Source organism: Pan troglodytes, chromosome 20, assembly GCF_028858775.2.
Source record: "Pan troglodytes isolate AG18354 chromosome 20, NHGRI_mPanTro3-v2.0_pri, whole genome shotgun sequence".
Taxonomy (NCBI): Eukaryota; Metazoa; Chordata; class Mammalia; order Primates; family Hominidae; genus Pan; species Pan troglodytes.
Window position 1 is genome coordinate 40,665,479 of NC_072418.2, and position 22,034 is coordinate 40,687,512.

General features: G+C 38.3%; 1 protein-coding gene across 2 annotated transcripts; it reads left to right on the forward strand.

The window, feature by feature from the left end:
* The first annotated feature begins 126 nt into the window (after window positions 1–126).
* On the forward strand, window positions 127–19,115 carry ZNF540 (zinc finger protein 540). Of its 2 annotated transcripts, none has more exons than XM_009435484.4 (5): window positions 127–239; window positions 3,514–3,594; window positions 4,761–4,887; window positions 6,142–6,240; window positions 16,532–19,115. In XM_009435484.4, the coding sequence occupies exons 2-5, from the start codon at window positions 3,586–3,588 to the stop codon at window positions 18,280–18,282; spliced, it is 1,986 nt and encodes a 661-aa protein (XP_009433759.1). In that variant the 5' UTR covers window positions 127–239; window positions 3,514–3,585; the 3' UTR covers window positions 18,283–19,115. The 2 variants fall into 2 exon arrangements, with proteins under 2 accessions (XP_009433759.1, XP_003316388.1); XM_003316340.6 differs by having other exon boundaries at window positions 6,145–6,240.
* Window positions 19,116–22,034: the final 2,919 nt, after the last annotated feature.

The following is a 22,034-nucleotide window of genomic DNA, read 5'->3' on the forward strand; positions in this document are numbered from 1 at the left end:
GTGTCTGCGCAGGCCCAGCAGCTAAGATCGGGTCCGGCGCTCCAGAACAGAACGATCCCTGAGGCTCCCTTGCTCGAACTGTGGGACTTACCCTACTATGGTCCGAGCCTACCCTATTTCATTATACTCAAGTAACGCCCCAGAAATTCCAGAGAATCTCACACAAAGAGGTTGAGTCTTGCCGTGGTGCCTTCAGGGGAATGTCATCCCGGGCTAGAAGAGCTGCAAAAGGCTGTCAGGTAAGGTCTGGATTTCTCTCTGACAGCTCTGGCCGTGACGCAGTGGCCACGATACCGGGTTGCTGCTCAACGGGGTTCGGAAGTGTGACGCATTCTTTGCGGCCGTGTGTGTGTGTGTGCGTGTGTGTGTGGGTCTGTGCGCGCGCGTGTCCGAGTGTCCTCTGTGGGTGCAGAGTGGGTAGTGGCCATGCCTGTGTGATGTGCGTCAGATTATGCTTGAGGCTATTAGTGGCGCATTTAGTATTGTGTGCGGAAGGGTCTTGGGAATGGTTTGATTATAGCTTTGAGGGTGACTGATGTCTGTTTAATCAGATTCAGCCTGCGACTGAGTATCTTATAACCTGTAAGAAATTGATTTTTCTTTGCATGGTCATGAATTTAAAATAGATTCCCATGAAGTTATATAAATGTAGTGAATGATTCATTGAGAGTTCGCCTGTGGCAGTGAATGTGGGGAAAGAAGTGTGTGAGCATAATATGGTGAGAATGAGCACGATTGTGTGCAGCGCTGTATTATAGTGATATCTCCTGGCTTCAGTTTTCTCACCTGTAAAGTGAGGGTGTCAGTCGTGTAACGCTTTGGAACAATGCTTTTTAATAGGAATTTCTGCAAAACTGAGTTCCATTTTTTATATCTGTGCTCTCCAATATAGTAGCCACTAGCTACATATGGCTATTGAGGAATTGAAATGTGGCTGGTTTGATTGAGGAACGAATTTTTTAAATTGTGTTCAATTTTAATAAATCTAAATGTAAACAGCTATATATGGCTAATAGTCTTCCTATTGAACAGTACAACCTGGAGCATTAATTTGCCTTCAAGATTTGAAGGGGGTAAAAACTTAATTCATCTAGCAAATATTTGAAAATGAAGTTCTTAAAACTTCCTTAATTTTTTTTTAAATTTGAGATGATTGTAGATTCATATGAGGTTGTAAGAAATAATAGAGACATTGTGTGTTATCTTCAACTTAGTCTTCTCCAATGATAACATCTTGCAGGACTGTAGTATAATATGACAACCAGGAATGTTGACATTGATAGTCAAGATAGATCATTTCCATCACCTCGAGGATCTGTTGTGTTGCCCTTTTATAGACAAATGCACTTTCTTCCCTCTTGTTTGAAGATATTCGCGTCAACATTAATGATAATGTAGGCATACCTCATTTTATTGTGCATCATTTTATTGCACTTTGCAGATACTGTATTTGTTTGTTTTAAAGAGACAGGCTCTCACTGTCTCACCCAGGCTGGAGTGCAGTGGTGCAGTTATAGCTCACTGCAGTCTCGAACTCCTGGGTTCAAGGGATCCTCCAGCTGGCCCACAAAGCCTGAAATATTTATTATGTGGTTCTTTGCAGGAAAAGTTTGCAGACTCCCAATCTATATTATTTCTGATGGCTACTTTATTTTCTATTATATGGATACACTAGAATTTATTTAACCTGTTCTTTATTGAAGTCTAATTTATGTTTGTATCTAGCTTTTTCCATTTTAAAATTAGTCTATCTGCACCTGTCTGCATATATCCTAGTGAACATATATAATTATTTTCCTTAGACAGGGTCATAGGAGTGGGATTACTGAAACATCCGGCTCATATTATTAAATTCTGCTAATATAAATTTCTAATTTACCTTCTTTAAGGTGGCACCAGTGTATAACATGGCGTGAGGGCATCTATTTTACTCCAGTTTAACATGTTATTATCAGTCTATTCAATGTTCCTGTGTTGTAAATATAAAATGCTATTTGCCACTTTAACGTATATTATCTTAATAAGTAGCAACATTTAATAGCTTTTAGTCATTAAACCCAAGTCATTATTCACGCTTGGGTTTTATTAGGCGTAATAAGAAATTCTGGGTATCAGTGACAAGAGCACAGTTGAAAAAGAACTGGCTTTGTAGTTGGAGAATTGTGGATTCAGAACTCAGATGTCTTGTTTATTAACAGTGGATTTAGGTTTCTGTTTTTCTGATGTTGAAGTGGAGATAATAATGACATTGTAGAACTGTTCTAAGGATTAAATAGCTATATATAAGGTATGCATCACATAAAAGTTGATTTTTTTTATTGCTTCCAGGGCCATATATTTACTTCTCCCTCTAGTTTGGGTACTGAGGGAGAAGGGAGGGTGAATGATGTCCTGCAGGGACCCTGGGGACTCTTCTGATTGAGGGAAATGGGGAGTGGTGAGCCCTGAGGATTGTGGGAGTTCTAGTTCAGGCTAGGAAAAGGGATCCCAGTGTGCAAGTATAATTTTGCAATGATAAAGGCCATCATGGATTGTCTATGCCAGGGATCAGCAACTGTTTCTTTGGTTTTTTGTTTGTTTGTTTTTGAGATGGAGTTTCAATCTTGTTACGCAGGCTGGAGTGCAATGGGGCGATCTCAGCTCACTGCAGCCTCCCCCTCCCAGATTCAAGCGATTTTCCTGCCTCAGTCTCCTGAGTAGCTGGGATTATAGGCACGCGCCACCACACCCAGCTAATTTTGTATTTTTAGTAGAGACGGGGTTTCTCCATGTTGGTCAGGCTGGTCTTGAACTCCCGACCTCAGGTGATCTGCCCGCCTTGACCTCCCAAAGTGCTGGGATTATAGGCGTGAGCCACTGCGCCCAGCCAGCAAATGTTTTTTATAGAGGACCAAATAGGAAGTATTTTAGGCTGTGTGGCCCATACAATCTCCATTGCAACTACTCAACTTGGCTATGGTAGCTTTCTGAAAGTAGCCATAGTCAGAAGTAAACACATGAGCATAGCTGTGTTCCATTCCAGCTTTATTTACAAAAACATATGGGCGGGCCAGATTTGGCCCATGGGCCATAGGTTGCGAACTCCTAGTCTGTTCTATCTTTCGTTTTTAAGTCTGGGGAGGCCAGGAAGCTCCTAAGGCCATGAAGGCAGTCTGCTTTGGATAATGTGGTCTGTCCCCTTTGGATGGTGAGAATTGAGGGAAGAGAATCTACTCTGGGCAATTCTGAACATCCCAGCCTTGGGCCTAGATCAGTATCCTCATAGTGGGGATTGGCCCAGAACTCTCCTGCTGAAATATTGGTCATGTGTTCTAATGCAGGATAACCTCTGCACTGTGTCCATCCTCGTACAGCCAGGTTCCCTTGCTGTGGTGTGTTGGAGGGAGGTGAGGGAAGTGTAGGGGAGGTATTTGCAAGCAACAGTGGAAAATAAAAGATTATTAATTTATATCATATTGTTACCTCTGAGGCAGACCTAGTCTCACTGTCTCATTTTTTTCTCCTCTAACTCAGGCTTCTCAGAACTTTGCTTCTCCAGCAGAATAATCCTGCGGAAGACTGAGCAGTTCTTGTGAGTGTAAAACCATGGCCCATGTAAGTCACAGTTTCTCTTTCCTTTTTAGATTATTTTGTTTTTAAAGATCATGTGAACATTTTCACTCTTTATGCTGACACTTCCTAAGAAGTTTTTCTTCATCCCCACATTTCCAAGCTCCTCCCATGGGCCCCCTCTCTTTTCTAACCAGTATCCACATGCACATTGACCAACTCATTCAGGGTACTCAGTCTCTGTCTAGGGCAGAGATGGAACAGACATGAAGTTCCTAGAGGGGGAGGTACTTTACCATCCTTTGTCAGATCTGAGGTGTGATGAAACCAAGAATGGAATCATTTGACTACACATAGGAAAGCACTGCAGTTTTCCACAGATCCTGTGTCTGTAGATAAAATGCAGTTTAATATTGATTGGCCTCAGTTTCAGTATGTGGTTGGGGCCTGCTTATAGAGAGGCCAGGGGATCTTTCCTGAGAATCTCTGAGGTGAAAACCCATAGTAAGACGCATTTTGTGGTTAAACGGAATGTGCTAGTCTTGACATCAGTATGATTCTGGTTCATTACATCAATATTCTTAATCTCAAGAAAAAAGAAGGTGTGTAGTACTTATAAGAAAATCATCCAGATACATAAATATTCGTTAATTGTATTCTCCCAGAGTTGCAGTGAGGTACTATGGCCTTGAACTTCTGAGTTCACCACTGTACTCCAGCGTGGGCAACAGAGTGAGATCTCCGTCTCGATTGATCAATCGATTGATCGATAGATAGATAGATAGATAAACTGAAAGGAAAAAGAGGATATAGGATTCTTTTTTCTTTATTAAGTGGTTTTTCTTAAAGTATTTATTATTAAGTAATAATTTATTGAGAATTTTTGAGGTAGAAATATAGTTTATTTGCTTGTATCCACTGTTTAATTGAATTGGGAAACATTTATTTGTTCCCAGAAATGTTTTGAGTAGTTAAAGAACCCCATAATATACAGGAAATTTTGCATATAGTGGCTGGATTCTTCAAGAAAATGAGGTGACTCTGCTTTAGAACACCTGGTTCCTTTCTTCTATCTTTATCATAAGCTTTCAGCCCCAGCCTAGAGTTTAGTATAGTACCCCTTGCTGCAATGAAACCTTTTATCTCCTTTTCTTCTTTTTAAAATACTTGTTCTGTAATTTCACCAGTAATATGTTGGTTTATGGTTTCAGGCATTGGTGACGTTCAGGGATGTGGCTATAGACTTCTCTCAGAAGGAATGGGAGTGCCTGGACACTACCCAGAGGAAATTGTACAGAGATGTGATGTTGGAGAATTATAATAACTTGGTCTCACTGGGTAAGGTCACCTATGTCAAATAATGTAGACTCTGTTATCTGAAATAGTAGCTTTCTCTTCCACAAATTTAGGACTAATTACTAAGAAACTAGCTGAATTTCTTCTCTCTTCCTCAAGGAATGGACTGAACTTTGATGGTTTGTGAATGGCACTTCCACTAAATGCTTTCATTTTCACCATACCTCACTGAGCCTCATGAAATGTTCCTTAATCCATTCCTGTAGTTACTTCTTCCTTAATAGTTAAGAAACTGGATTTGAATTTTGTGGCATTTACTCCAAAGCCAATGTCAATGAAATCAGGTTTCACATTGCATTTGAGCTCAGAATTGCTATGGATGCTCTGTTATTTGGTAACATGCCTGCGAGGATAACAGCCCTACCCAGGGTCTACAATTTACATGTCATGGTTCAGACCAATAACATTGATTTAAAATTAAAGTGAATGCATTCTACTTCCTAAAACAAATATTTTCTCTTACTGATTTGTGATTGTAAGTTTTACCTATTGGACATTATGCTCAGTACCTGGGTGGTGGGATCAAACGTACCTCAAACCTCAGCATCACACAATATCCCCAGGTAACAAACCTGCACGTATGGCCCTGTATCTAAAATAAAAGTTGAAATTAGTTAAAGTAAAATAAAATTTATTAACTTAGCATCTAACTTTAAATGAATATCTTAGCAAGAACCTAGAAATATTTTAGGAAGCTTCTTGTTTTGCTCTAAGTAAATTAACAACAACAAAAATAATAATAGCTAATAGAGTGCTTACTATATACCAGGCATCATTCTAAGTACTAGCTATGAGATACAAAAGAAAAAAAGAAAATAAAAGGTACTACTTTTATTTTCATTTTACAGATGAAAAAACTGAGGCCCAAATAATTTAACCAGTTTGTTTACAATCATTAGTCAATAGGCAGTAGAGTAGAATTTGGACCCACGTAGTCTGGCTTCAGAGTGTATGCCCTCAATAACTACTGCCTCTCAATAGAGCCAGTCTGTATGAGTTTTAATTCCAAAATGAATTAAAATTCTCCTAGATGAATTTTAATTCCCCTGCCCATCAAGTTTCTTTATTCTCTGGGATCCTGAGGTTACACTAAGTTGAATATTCTTTAATCCTGTCAGTTTTTTCCGAAGTCTTCATCGAAATCATGTTGATCCATATAAATTTAACCAAGTCTCAAAATGTTTCTGAATGTGCAATGTTTTACTTCTATATATTCTTTTATTTCTTTCTTGTAAGCAGGATATTCTGGCTCAAAGCCAGATGTGATTACCTTACTGGAGCAAGGGAAAGAGCCCTGCGTGGCGGCGAAGGATGTGACAGGAAGACAGTGCCCCGGTGAGTTGAGAGTTCATCAGGCAGATGGAAGCCCTCATTGCCAGTCATGGCCAGCTGGTGAGGGAGCATACACAGGCTTTGCATGCTGTTTAGGGAGTTACTCTCAGAGGCCTCAGGCCTTTGGAGTAAAGGTTAAGACAGGGAAGAAAACAGATCATCTGAGCATGAACTATCAAAAGAACCTCATCTTGGCTCCTACTTACCACCTGTCTTTGTTTTTGTTTCCCCTCGTATTACTCTCCATTTCAGTAAAGAGAATGCTCTTTCCTAGTGCAATCAATTGCTTCCTATCTTTTCTCCATTGACATGTGTGCTTGTTTCTAATGCCTAAAAGTTCAGTCTTTCACATATTCAGCATATATTTACCGAGTGCTCACTCTGTGCCAAGTGTTATCAGTGCCTTGGTGAATAAGGCCAAAACCTTCCTACACTAATGGAGTTAACATTGTAGTAGCAGAGATACATAGTAAACTGTAAACAAATGAATATATAATATTAAATAATGACGCATGCTATGAAAGAAACCTATGAAGGGTAAAGAGATAGAGTTTGGGCAGGTTTAATTGAGGTGGGCTGCCCAGGGAAGGCTCTTTGAAGAGAGAATATATGTGCAGAGATGTGCAGTATAGGCTTAGGCCATGTGAATATCTGGAAGAAAATAATTCCAAGCACAGCAGAGAAGTGAGCTTTGTGTGTTTGAAGAACTGGAAAAGCTCAGAGCAGATTCAGAGTAGGGAAGAGTTAACTAAATATGAATTTAGAGCTGAGCAGGGGCCAGGTCTTATATGGTTCTGTTTATCATAGTAAGAAATTTGGATTTTTCTTTTCCAAGAGTGATTGAAAGCCATAATCAAAAATATGTTTTTAAATGATCACTGTAGATGCTCTGTGAAGAATATACTAAACAGGGGCAAGATTGGAAGTAGGAAGATCAGTTATCAGGCTATTTCAGAAGTCTAGATTAGCAGTGAAGGTAGCTTGGATTGGGATGGTAGTGGTGAGGGGTGGTAAGAAGATGCTGTATTCATCTTATGATTTGAAAGTAGAGCTAACAGACATGCCATGGGGTATGAGTGAACAAGAAATCATAGGTGAACAAGCAGCTAAGTGTATATAATTTGCTGAGATGGACATATGGGAAAGATAGCTTGGAAGATGGAAATAGAGTCCTGATTTAGGTATATATATTTAAAATGCCTACTTGTCATCAAGATCGAGATGTTGAACAGAGAGATGGTAGGATGAGTTATATTAACTTGGGTGTCCAGCCAATCAACTGACTGGATGAGATCACTTAGGGCTGATCTGACCTACTACCTGTTTTTGTAAATAAAGTTTTATTGAAACGTAGCCATACTTAATTATTTATGTGTTGTCTATGGCAGAGTTGAGTAGTTGAGACAGAAGTCATATGGCTCGCAGTGCATAAGATATCGACTGTCTGGTCCTTTACAGAAAGTTTGCTGATTCCCTCCCTTTAGCGAATGAGTTTCATAGAATGAAGGGAGCCAGAGGAGAAAGAGACTGAGGCCCAGGGCACTCTATTCAGAGAAGGAAGAGGAGGCAGCAAGTAGATTGAGAACAAGTAGCCTGGAGAGTGGTACCAAAAAAGTCAAATGAAGAAAATGTTTCAAGTGGAAGGGAGTAGTCATCTGTGAGGTCAACTGAACTGTAAACTGCCTATAGGATATGGCAGGAAAGAAGCTGGTGGTGACCTTGTGTTAAGAGGACAAGGTTTCAGTGGAGTCAGAGGTGAAAAAAGCCTGCTAGATGTGGCTGAAATAAAATGGGAGGTGAGGCAGTGATGACAGGGAGATAGAAAACTTTTCTAATGGGAAATCTGTTAGGAGGGAACTAGATAAGAGGTTAGTAGCTAGAAGAGGATATGGGATGTAAGGAGTCTTTTTTTTTTTTTTTTTTGAGACAGAGTTTTGCTCTTGTTGCCTAGGCTGCAGTGCAATGGCATGATTTCGGCTCACTGCAACCTCCACCTCCTGGGTTCAAGCAATTCCCCTGCCTCAGCCTCCTGAGTAGCTGGTATTACAGGCGCCTGCCACCACGCCTGGCTAATTTTTGTATTTTAGTAGAAACGGGGTCTCACCATGTTGGCCATGCTGGTCTTGAACTCCTGACCTCAGATGATCCACCCATCTTGGCCTCCCAAAGTGCTGGGCGTGAGCCACCATGCCTGGCCAGGAGTCTATTTCAAGATGTGAGATTTTAAGATGAAAATGATTCTATAGAAAGGGGAAAAATTGTAGTAGAGGGAAGGATAATTATGGAAATTGGAGGACAAGGAGGTAGGATCCAGTGCACAAGAAAAATTTAGAGAACTATAGATACGACAATGGATATAGATGGGTTGATTGATGTGGTATTATGTATTTCTTTTCAATGCTTCATTTTTATTAGAGGAATAAGGGAGATCATCAGCTAAGAATTGGCAGGAGGGAAAGGAGAGTTATGTTTGAGGTGAAAGATGTAAATATATTTTGAATACTGGTGTTCAGTTTACTTGCATCTCAATAGCTCGTTCACTTTTTATTTTCTGTTAATCAGGAGTTAATAATAATAACAGTTAACATTGATTATTTACTGTATACCAGATTTAGTCATTTCACAATGTATATATTCTTCAAAATATGTTGTACAGAGTAAATACATAAAATTTATCTGTCAATGTAAAAAATAATGCATTTTTAAAACTATGAAGAAAAGGCTATTAAGTTCTATATAGTATGTTGATTCCTCTATATCAAGCCAAATTCTGATTTGTATTTTATTTGCAGATTTTTTTTAGTTGAAATTCTTGGGCTGTATATAATCAGATCATTTGCAAATCATGATAGTTTTTCATTCTTTCTTAAAAATGTTTGCCTCTAAAGTTCTTAATTCTGCTTAGTTGTTTTGCTTATCATAATTTTATAAAAAGGATAAGATAACTTTTCTTTTTGCTCTTTTCTCGAGTAGCTAAACTAACTTTAAAATTATCTGTTCTTTAAAACTTTGATAGATGTCTATGAAATTGTTTGCAAGGATAGGTGTTTCACAATGGAATTTCATTTGCTTAGGCTTTTTATTTCTTCTGTGGTCAATACAGGAAATTAATAGTTTCCTTAAAATTTTTTATTCTGGAATATACAGGATTATTTTGTTTAGAGCATTACATAGAGCTTTGGAAAATAGCCTTACTTTTTTTTTTTTTTTTTTAAGGCGGAGTCTCGCTCTGTCGCCCAGGCTGGAGTGCAGTGGTGCGATCTCGGCTCACTACAAGCTCCGCCTCCCGGGTTCACGCCATTCTCCTGCCTTAGCCTCCGGAGTACCTGGGACTACAGGTGCCCACCACCATGCCTGGCTAAGTTTTTATATTTTTAGCAGAGATGGGGTTTCACCATGTTAGCCAGGATGGTCTCGATCTCCTGACCTTGTGATCCGCCCACCTCGGCCTCCCAAAGTGCTGGGATTACAGGCATGAGCCACCGCGCCCGGCCAGCCTTACTATTTTTTTTCAAATCAGCTTTATTGAGATATGATTTATATAGAATAAAATTCATTAATTGTATCTGTTTAATTATTTTGGACAAACACGTGAGTCTTGTAATCATCACCACTTCAGTCAAGATGTAGAACATGTCTATCATGTCAACACTTTCCATTATGTTTCTTTACAGTCAGTACCCTTCCCCCACTTTCAGCTCAGCCCGTGACAGGCAACTAAGTTGCCTTCTTTCCCTAATTTTGTCTTTTCTACAATTTCATATCAAATAAATCAGAATATGCAGTATTCTGTGTCATACTACTTCTACTTCTGATATTTATGCGATTCATCCAAGTAGTTAGAAGTCTCAGTAGTTAATTCCTTTTTCTTGCTGAATAGTATTTCATATCTGCTTAACTTATTAGTTAACAGTTTATGAACATCTAAGTTGTTTCTAGTCTTTCACAGGCATGAATAAAGCTATTATGAGTGCTTGTTTACAAGTCTTTGTTTTAATGTATGCTTTGTTACCTTGGGTTAAACACCTGAGGGTGGGATTCATGGATTATATAAGTATATATAAGAAACTGGGCTGGGCGCAGTAGTTCATGCCTGTAATCCCGGCACTTTGGGAGGCTAAGGCAGGCGGATCGCTTGAGCCCAGGGGTTCAAGACCAACCTGGGCAACATGGAAAACCCTGTCTCTACTAAAAATACAAAAATTAGCTAGGCATGGTGGTACACACCTGTAAAAACTTCATTTAAAAAAAAAGAAACTGGGCTGGGTGCGGTGGCTCACGCCTGTAATCCCAGCACTTTGGGAGGCCGAGGTGGGTGGATCACGAGGTCAGGAGTTCGAGACCAGCCTGACCAACATGGTGAAACCCCGTCTCTACTAAAAATACAAAAATTAGCCGGGTGTGGTGGCGTGTGCCTGTAATCCCAGCTACCCGGGAAGCTGAGGCAGGAGAATGGCTTGAAACTGGAAGGCGGAGGTTGCAGTGAGCCAAGATCACGCCACTGCACTCCAGCCTGGGCAACAAGAGTGAAACTCTGTCGCAAAAAAAAGAAAGAAACGGTCCAAAGTGGCTATATTGTTTGGCATTCCCACTAGATGTCCAATAGCTCCACATTGTTGCCAACCTGTTGTATTGTCAGTCATTTTAATCTTAGTTATTTTAGTGGATGTGTAGGTGTATCTCATTGTGATTTTAATTTGCATTTAACTAATGACTAGTGATGAGCATATTTTCATTTATTTGTCATTCCTTTTTCTCCTTTGGTAAAAAGTGTCTGTTCAGAAATTTTATCCATCAAAATTTTTAGCAATTTTATTGAGGTATAATTTACATAACATAAAATTTACTCACTGTAAGTGCACACTTGGTGACTTTTAGTCAATTTATAGTTAGGCAGGAATCATGACAATCCAGTTTTAGAATACTTCCATCACCCCCAAAAGTTCCCTTGTGCCCCTTTGCAGTTAATCCCTTCTTCGATCTACAGCTTTAGGCACCTACTGACCTACCTTCCATTTTTGTTGATTTTCCTTTTCTGAACATTTCATATAAATGGGATCATGCAATGTACAGTCTTTTGACTCTGGCTTCTTTAACTTAGCATAATGTTCTGGAGGTCCATTTATGAAGCAGCATGTATCAGTGATATATTCTCTTTTATTGCTGAATATGTTCTGTTGTAGGGATATACCTTATCTTACTTATCTATTTACCAGTGATGGACATTTGTATTGTTTACAGTTTGGGGCTGTTATAAGAAACTGCCAAAATGTGTTCCAAACTACCTATATCGGTGTACCTTCCCAATAACAATGCATGAGGGTTTCTGTTTCTCTGTCTTCTCTCCAACACATGCTATTACCTGTCTTTTTGAGAACAGCCATTCCAGTGTGTGTGTAGTGGTATCTAATTGTGGTTGACGTTGAGCAATTGCTTATTAGCTATTGGTACATCTTTGGTGGAAAGACTGTTCAGTGTTTTGCCCATTCTTAAAATTAGGTTGTTTGTGTTATTATTGAGTTGCAAGAGTTTTAAAAATATATTCTGAATATGAGCATTTTATTTACATATATGATCTGCGAATACTTTCTCCCAGATTGCGGTACATGGCATGTCTTTTCATTTTCTTAATCTTATCTTTTGCAGTACAAATATTTTTCATTTTGATGAAGCCAAATGTATCTTTTTTTTCTTTTATGAATTGTGCTTTTGTATTGAAGAACTCTTTTTCTCATACAAGGACACAAAAATTCCCATTGATATTATCCATTTTATCTTCTTGATTTGTAAGAGTTCTTTATATATCTTATAATCAACTTCTTTATCAGATATATATATTTTGCAATATTTTATTAGTTTAGATACTAGATATATATTTTGCAATATTTTACTAGTTTCTGGAGTAACTTTCTATTAATTAACAAACTTTATTTTTAAAATCAGTTTTAGGTTTACAGGAAAATTTAGCAGAAAGTACAGGTTTCCTGTATACTCTCTGTCCCCAAACATACACACCCTCCCCAACTACCAACAATCCACATTACAGTGGTACATTTGTTACAGTTGATAAACCTACATTGACACATCATTACCACCCAAAGTCCACAGTCTGCATTAAGGTTCACTCTTGGTGTTGTAAATTCTATTAACTTTGAAAAATATATAATGACATGTATCCACAATTGCAGTATCATACAGAGTAGTTTCACTGCTCTAAAATTTCTCTGTGTTTGGCCTAGTCATCCCTCTCTCCACCCTAACCTTTAGAAACCACTGAGCATTTTACTGTCTCCATAGTTTTGCCTTTTTCAGACTATCATGTAGTTAGAATCATATAGTATGTAGCCTTTTCAGATTGGTCTCTTTCACTTAGTAATATGCATTTAAGTTTCCTCAACATCTTTTTGTGATGGCTTATTCTTTTAGCACTGAATAATAGTCCATTCTCTGGATGTACCACAGCTTAATCATTCACCTACTAAAAGACATCTTGGTTTTTGTTTAAGTATTGGAAGTTTTGAATAAAGCTGCTATATGCATTTGTGTGCAGGTTTTTGTATGAACATAAGCTTTCATTTTATTTGGGTAAACACCAAAGAAATGATTGCTGAGTAGTATGATAAGAATAGGTTTAGTTTTGTAGGAAACTGACAAAATGTTCTCCAAAGTGGCTATAATATTTTTGCATTCCCCCAGCAATGAATGAGAGTTCCTGTTGCTCCACATCCTTGTCAGCCTTTGGTGTTGCCAGTGTTTTCGATTTTGGCCATTCTAACAGGTGTGAAGTGGTATCTCGTTGTTTTTAATTTGCAGTTCTCTGACATTCCTGATCTCTGGTTTGGTGTCTCACATTAATTTGGAGAAATTCTCATTCATTGTTGCTTCATATATTGCTTCTTTTCCTTTCTCTCATTTTCCTCCTTCTGGTATTTTCATCATGTGTATTTACACCTTTTATGCTTACCCCCAGAGTTCTTGGATATCTGTTCTGTTTCCTTCAGTATTTTTTCTCTTTCTTTTCAGTGTTGGAAGTTTCTCTTGTCACATCTTCAAGTGCAGAGACTCTCAGCTGTGTCCAGTTTACTAGTGAGCACATCAGAGCCATTCTTCATTTCTATTACAGTGTTTTTGATCTTTAGCATTTCTTTTTGATTCTTTCTTAGAATATTCATCTCTCTGTTTTCATTATCCATCTGGATGTTGTCTATTTTTTCTATTAAAGCCCTTAACACATTTCTTATAGTCTTTTAAAATTCCTGGTCTGATAATTCCAACATTCCTGCTATATCTGACTCTCATTCTGATGCTTGTTTACTCTCATCAAAGTGTTTCTTGCCTTTTAGTTGTCCTTCTAATTTTTTGTTGGAAGGTGAACATGATGTACTGGGTAATGGGAAACATAGTAAATAGGCCTTTAGGAGTGCAGTGATAAGGTGTAAGGGGAGAGGAGTGTTCCGCAGTCCCAGAATTAGGTCTCAGTCTTTTGGTGCACCTGTGCCACCTGATGGACCTTAACCAGTGCTTCCAGTTTTTTCCCCATCGCTAGGTGTGACAGGATAGCTTAGAGGGCTGAGTTGGGTATTTTCGTTCCTCTATATCATTAGGCTCTAATAAAACCCCAGCAGGTTATGATCTATCTACTTGAGAAAATACTCCTAACCTCAGGTGATCCACCCACCTTGGCCTCCCAAAGTGCTGGGATTACAAGCGTGAGCCACTGCGCCCGGCCAGTATTTAGATTTTTTAAGGCTCTTTTCTTATTTAGATTGCCACCCTCCAGCTTTCATTTAACTTATCTGTGTTAATAAGATTCCTTGACACTTCTAGTCTCCCAGCCATCTCCTCATACTATTCAGTTACTCTGTTCTCCCTAAAATTGTTGAGTTTCTTTGTTCATTTTTTCCAGAAACCATTCAACATGGCACACACCTGTTACAATATCTATACAAATCATTTAAATACTTCTCTATCAAGTATAGGAATGGTTGGTTTTAGATGTAAGAGAACAGAAGAGATATCATCTGAGAAAGCTTATAAAGAAAGTACAGTGGGCCGGGCACGGTGGCTAACGCCTGTAATCCCAGCACTTTGGGAGGCCGAGGTGGGCGGATCACAAGGTCAGGGGTTTGAGACCAGCCTGGCCAATATAGTGAAACCCCGTCTCTACTAAAAATACCAAAAAATTAGTCAGGCGTGGTGGTGGGTGCCTGTTATCCCAGCTACTTGGGAGACTGAGGCAAGGAGAATCACTTGAACCTGGGAGGCAGCGGTTGCAGTAAGCCAAGATGGTGCCACTGTACTCCAGCCTGGGCGACAGTGCAAGACTCTGTCTTGGGGAAAAAAAAAAAGTAGAGTGGCCAGGCGCAGTGGCTCATGCCTGGAATCCCAGCTCTTTGGGAGGCCGAGACAAGTGGATCACCTGAGGTCAGGAGTTTGAGACCAGCCTGGCCAACATAGTAAAACCCCGTCTCTACTAAAAATACAAAAATTAGCTGGGTTTGGTGGCATGCACCTGTAATCCCAGCTACTCAGGAGGCTGAGGCAGGAGAATCGCTTGAACCTGGGAGGCAGAGGTTGCAGTGAGCCGAGATTGTGCCACTGCACTCCATCCTGGGTGACAGAGTGAGACTCCGTCTCAAAAAAAAAGAAAGAAAGAAAAAGAAAGAAAAGAAAAAAACAGTAGAGTGAGCATCCAGTAGGTGGCTGAATAATAGTAAAACTCAGCTGTGTAAACATACATCTCTTTGCACAGGAGGCAGTGAACAACAGGATTGGAAACATCTCTGTTTAACTAGATAGCCATTTAAAGGATGAGTAGGCAAAACAAGGGCTTTTTCATTTTGAACATTTGGTTGAACTACCTTGGATTTACTTTTGTTCTGATCTGTAAAGGAAGTAAGGTAGGAAAGAGTGCATTTAATCACTGTAATAAGGTGAGAGAGATTAGAGCTCCTTTGTAATTGTTACAAAAATGTAAAAATTAAGTGATTGTCCTGATATTCAGCTGTCCTATACATGACTTATCTGTCATTCATCATCATAATTTCCTTTAAGACAATGATTATTGTACAGTCAGTTGTTTAATGCCTGCTATATGCTAGTGGGTAGTTATTCACTGTTGAATGAAATAAGGATTACATCTTCCTTTGGGAAGGTTTAGGGATCAGAAAATCAACAAAAGAGCAAAAAGAAAAATCAGTGGATATGCATTTGAAAATTGTGAAATGAAGAAATGAAACATGATGCTGGAATTGAGAATAAAGGACACAGACTGCCTTACAGTCAGTAGGGCAAGCCTTTCTGTGTAAGAGATATTTAACCAACCATTAAGAATGAGAAGGAGTTGGCCTTTCACAGAGCCCTGGACAGATTATTTTTAGGAGATGAAAAATCCCATAGAAAACTATATGAAATGGGAAATGCTATGACACAATCGAGGAGCTGAATAGAAGCAAGTCATAATAAGAGGGAGTAAGGAGGACAATGTCTTTGAAAGAGGTCTTTAGGTAACCAAAGACCATATTATATTATATGGTAACATGTTTGGATTTTATTCTAAGAGTAAAGAAAAACTGTTAAAATTGTTAAGTGGAGATTCTCAAACTTTGATCTATATCAGAATCATCTAGTGGAGTTATTAAAAATTCAGATACCAAATTACTCCTATAGATTTGGTTCACTTGACTTGTGTGTAACTAAATAGCAGTATTTGTGATAAAGTTCCCCAGATGATTCTCATCCACAATAAAATTTTAGAACCACTGACGTAAATAAACTATTTGCCATATCACCACAATCTTATATAATCTTTTTTTTTTTTTTTGAGACAGAGTTTAGCTCTTGTAGCCCAGGCTGGAGTGCAATGGCGCGATCTCAGCTCACTGCAACCTCCGCCTCCCAGGTTCAAGTGATTCTCCTGCCTCAGACTCCTGAGTAGCTAGGATTACAGGTGCCTGCCATGATGCTCGGCCAATTTTGTATTTTTTTAAGGAGAAATGGGGTTTCACCATGTTGGTCAGGCTGGTCTTGAACTCCTGACCTCAGATGATCCACCTGCCTTGGCCTTCCAAAGTGCTGGGATTACAGGCATGAGCCACCGCGCCCGGCTATAATCTCTCATTTTCTAAGCTCATGTTGCCTAATTTCAAATTATATAACTTTATTGAAATATTCTTTAAGCCACTGACTTCTAGTGAGAACCGTTTTCACTTTGTTTCCTATTTTGAAAATGTAAAATTTATGTTATGCTGGCTACAGGAAAATAATTTTTGTTTGCTTTTATGTTTTCTTTCAGGTTTGTTATCCAGGCATAAGACCAAGAAATTATCTTCAGAAAAGGACATTCATGAAATCAGTTTATCCAAAGGGAGTATAATAGAAAAAAGTAAAACTCTTCATCTGAAAGGATCCATTTTTAGAAATGAGTGGCAGAACAAAAGTGAGTTTGAGGGTCAACAGGGACTTAAAGAAAGATCTATCAGTCAAAAGAAAATCGTCTCTAAAAAAATGTCAACTGATAGAAAACATCCCTCTTTTACTCTGAATCAGAGAATTCATAATAGTGAGAAAAGCTGTGACTCAAACTTGGTTCAACATGGGAAAATAGATTCTGATGTGAAACATGATTGTAAAGAATGTGGGAGTACTTTTAATAATGTCTATCAGCTTACTCTCCATCAGAAAATTCATACTGGTGAAAAATCCTGTAAATGTGAGAAATGTGGGAAAGTTTTTAGTCATAGCTATCAACTTACTCTGCATCAGAGATTTCATACTGGTGAGAAACCCTATGAATGTCAAGAATGTGGGAAGACCTTTATTCTTTACCCACAACTTAATCGACATCAGAAAATTCACACTGGTAAAAAACCCTATATGTGTAAGAAATGTGATAAGGGTTTTTTTAGTAGATTAGAACTTACTCAACATAAAAGAATTCATACTGGTAAGAAATCTTATGAATGTAAAGAATGTGGAAAAGTTTTTCAACTTATTTTCTACTTTAAAGAACATGAGAGAATTCATACAGGTAAGAAACCCTATGAATGTAAGGAGTGTGGGAAAGCTTTTAGTGTATGCGGACAACTTACCCGTCATCAGAAAATTCATACTGGTGTAAAACCCTACGAATGTAAGGAATGTGGAAAGACCTTTAGACTTAGTTTTTACCTTACTGAACACAGAAGAACTCATGCAGGTAAGAAACCTTATGAATGTAAGGAGTGTGGGAAATCATTTAATGTGCGTGGACAGCTTAATCGGCATAAAACAATCCATACTGGTATAAAACCTTTTGCATGTAAGGTGTGTGAGAAGGCTTTTAGTTATAGTGGTGACCTCAGAGTACATTCTAGAATTCATACTGGAGAGAAACCATATGAATGTAAGGAATGCGGGAAAGCCTTTATGCTTCGTTCAGTCCTTACTGAACATCAGAGACTTCATACTGGTGTGAAGCCCTACGAATGTAAGGAATGTGGGAAGACCTTTCGAGTTCGTTCTCAAATTAGTCTACATAAGAAAATTCATACTGATGTGAAGCCCTACAAATGTGTACGATGTGGGAAGACCTTTAGATTTGGTTTCTACCTTACTGAACACCAGAGAATTCACACTGGTGAAAAGCCCTATAAATGTAAAGAATGTGGAAAGGCCTTTATTCGTAGAGGGAATCTTAAAGAACATCTGAAAATTCATTCTGGTTTAAAACCCTATGACTGTAAAGAATGTGGGAAGTCCTTTAGTCGGCGTGGGCAGTTCACTGAACATCAGAAAATTCATACGGGTGTAAAACCATACAAATGTAAAGAATGTGGGAAGGCCTTTAGTCGTAGTGTAGACCTTAGAATACATCAAAGAATTCATACTGGTGAGAAACCCTATGAGTGTAAACAATGTGGGAAGGCCTTTAGACTTAATTCACACCTTACTGAACATCAGAGAATTCATACTGGTGAGAAACCCTATGAGTGTAAGGTATGTAGAAAGGCCTTTAGACAATATTCACATCTTTATCAACATCAGAAAACTCATAATGTAATTTAATATAAGAAAAAGTTTCCATGTCATGCTCTATTTATAGAATATCAAAATATTTATGGCCAGAAGTTCTGTCAATGTGTTGATGTTTTTTTTACACATATTAACTTAATAAATGTGTGAGTCTTAAATACCTCTTAGTTCTCCTTAAATTTAGGAAAATTCACACTAGAAAATAAAGCTGTTAATGTAACAGTTGTGGAAAAGTGTTCTAGCAACAGCATATACTTATCATCATTGCCTTTCCACTACTATACTATCTGTGTGATATTAGACAAAATATTTGCTTCTTGGTACCTCAGCTGTAAAATGAAACACACCTAAAAGTGTGGTTGTTTCCAACATGTATAATACAGCAACAACTATCTGGCCCAAACTGCTTTGGATTAATATTGGATATTACTGTTTTTATTATCATCAACATTATTATTAGTGGATTTCTTAATAGGAAGATGCAATGGAGATGACAAATTTGGAAAAACCACTCATCACTTATATTTCATGAAGTACTTCTTTGATAAAATCTGTTATGGGCTGAATGTTTGTGTTCCTGTAACAATTCCTATGTTGAAACACGAATCCCAAGGTGATGGTATTTGAAGGTAGGGCCTTTAGGAAGAAATTAGGTCATGAGGGTGGAGCCTTCATGAGTGGAATTACTGCCTTTATAAGAAGAAGCCAAAGAGCCAGCTAGCTCTTTCAACCACATGAGGTTACAGCAAGAAGTCAGCAGTCTACAGTGCAAAAGAGGGCCTTCACCAGAACCCAAGCATGCTGGCACCTTGACCTTGGACTTTCAGCCTCCAAAACTGTGAGAAATAAATTTCAGTTGTTTATAAGCCACTGAGTCTACGATATTTTGTTATGCAGCCCAGATAACTAAGGCACTCCATTAGAATATAAAGAAAATGTAAAGATCTGAATTCAGACCTCATTGCTTAAGTTCTAAAATTAAAGATGAAGAGAAACCCTAAGGATGTAGTGAGTGGGAGGACCTTAGAATATAGCTGCTGAAGCATCAAAGAGAGGTGTGAGGGAATTTACCCATAATAATACAGAAATTAAATGGATAGAAAAAAGAAAGCTATCTGGCCATGGTGGCTCACGCCTGTAATCCCAGCACTTTAGGAGGCTGAGATGGGTGGATCATCTGAGGTCAGGAGTTTGAGACCAGCCTGGCCAACATGGAGAAACCCTGTCTCTACTAAAAATACAAAAATTAGCTGGGTGTGGTGGCAGCCACCTGTAGTCTCAGCTACTCGGGAGGCTGAGGCAAGAGCTGAGGCAAGAGAATCGCGTGAATCCAGGAGGCGGAGGTTGCAGTGAGCTGAGATTGCACCATTGCACTCCAGCATGGGAGACAAGAGCAAGACTTTGTCTCAAAAAAAGAAAAAAGCTGTCTATTTAGAAATCTTTTACTAATTTTATTATGAAAATGCTCTGAGACACAGAAACATAGAATGCATTCTATAATGAACACCCATTTTACCTTCCACCTAGATTTGAAAATGTATATTTTGCTTTGTTTTTCTATAAAATACATTTTTTTGCGATACCATTTGAGAGTTAAGTTATAAACATCATATCATTTTGCCCCTAAATCAGTTTGTATCTCCTAAAAGTAATGGTAATACATATACCCAAAGTACTAAAATCACACCCTAAAAATTAACAATTCCATAGAATCTTATAATATCCATTCCATGTTGAAATTTCCATAATTGTTCAAAGAATATATTTCATAGATATTTAACAAGGATTTACTCTCAGGATCATACATTGTAACATTTTGGTGGTTCTGTCACTTTTTTTTTTGAGACGGACTCTCGCTATGTCGCCCAGGCTGGAGTGCAGTGGCGTGATCTCGGCTCACTGCAACCTCCGCCTCCTGGGTTCAAGCAATTCTCCTGCCTCAGCCTCCCGAGTAGCTGGGATTACAGGCGCCTGCCACCACGCCCGGCTAATTTTTGTATTTTTAGTAGAGATGGGGTTTCACCATGTTGGCCAGGATGGTCTCGATCTCTTGACCTTGTGATCCACCCACCTTGGCCTCCCAAAGTGCTGGGATTACTGGGGTGAGCCACTGCACCCGGCCTGCTCTGTCACTTTTAAACTGAACAGCCCCTCATCTTTATGTCATTTTATTGGCTTTTAGAAGAGTCCATCACAGTTGTCGTAGAATATCCTGGATTCTGGGTTTGTCTTATTTTATTTCTGCATAATGTTGTTCCTCTTTTTCCTCTGTCTCCAAACTGAAACTTAAACAGCAGCTTGATTTGCTTCTGGTCAAACATTTTTAGCAAGAATACTTCATAGGTATAATACAGTCTGTACACACAGGAGGCATATAATGGCAGGTTGTCCTTTTATTAGTGATGCTACATTTGGTTAAGGTAGTGACTGCCAGATCTCTCCATTGTAAAGGTATGTTATTTTCTTTGCAATTAGTAAGTAATTTGGTGATAATTTGCACCTCCTCTTACAAATTTACAATCATCTACATGTATAATACAAGTCATGGATTAAACTGGAAATCAAAAGTTAAATATTGATTTAACAGAAAGCAGTGATATTGAAATGCCTACATATTGAAATCTGTAGGATGTGGCCAAGACTCTACTCAGTGGTAAATTAACATCCCTTAATGCATACAGAAAACCACGATTTGGGGATAGAACATTTTGTTCTCTGTATCCTCAACACTACTGTGACGCCTTTTGCATAGTAGGCACTTGATAAAACTCGGGAAAAAAATAAGTATTTAACTCAAGAAACAAAAAAAGGTACCAAATAAAGGAGATGCTAAAAGAAGGAACTAGTTAATGCAATTAAAATTAGAAATTAAGTAATAAGCAGATTATAGACTTATTCAATTTTTCCAAATCCAGTAAAAAGAAAAAAAAGATGACACAGTTATAAGTGTCACGAATTTAAAAAGGACATTACCAGAGATATCGATGTCATCCCAGCTACTTGGGAGGCTGAGGCAGGAGAATTGCTTGAACCCAGGAGGCGGAGGTTGCAGTGAGCCGAGATCACGCCACTGCACTCCAGCCTGGGCGACATAGCGAGAGTCCGTCTCAAAAAAAAAAAAAGTGACAGAACCACCAAAATGTTACAATGTATGATCCTGAGAGTAAATCCTTGTTAAATATCTATGAAATATATTCTTGGAACAATTACGGAAATTTCAACATGGAATGGATATTATAAGATTCTATGGAATTGTTAATTTTTAGGGTGTGATTTTAGTACTTTGGGTATATGTATTACCATTACTTTTAGGATGTCAAATTATAAGAAAGTCGTATCATTTCAATGTATATAAAATTCCAGAGCTAATGAAGTCTTTTCTAGAAAATGTACTTCATTGAAATTTACACAACATAATCATGCTTGAGTGAACTAGTAAATGGAAAACGTAAATTCAGCTTAAGCTATAGAACAAGCTAGAACAACACAGTCTGCTAGCACAATCTGTTTTAGTTTGATAAAAACTTCAAGGATAATTGTTACCAGAATTTTCCCAGCTCATGATACATGGCTGACATAATCCAAATGATAAAACTAGAGAGAATAGTTACTAAAAACCAAAATTTAAATGAGTCCTAATTAAAGAGAAAAATCAAAATGCTAAATAAAATGTCAGCAAAATGATACAATTTTTCAGTAAATATATCTGAAATGTGCAGGCACTGGAATATTCTGGTTCTATACATATGCAGCTTAAATTATGGAAAAAGAGAATTGCTACAGTC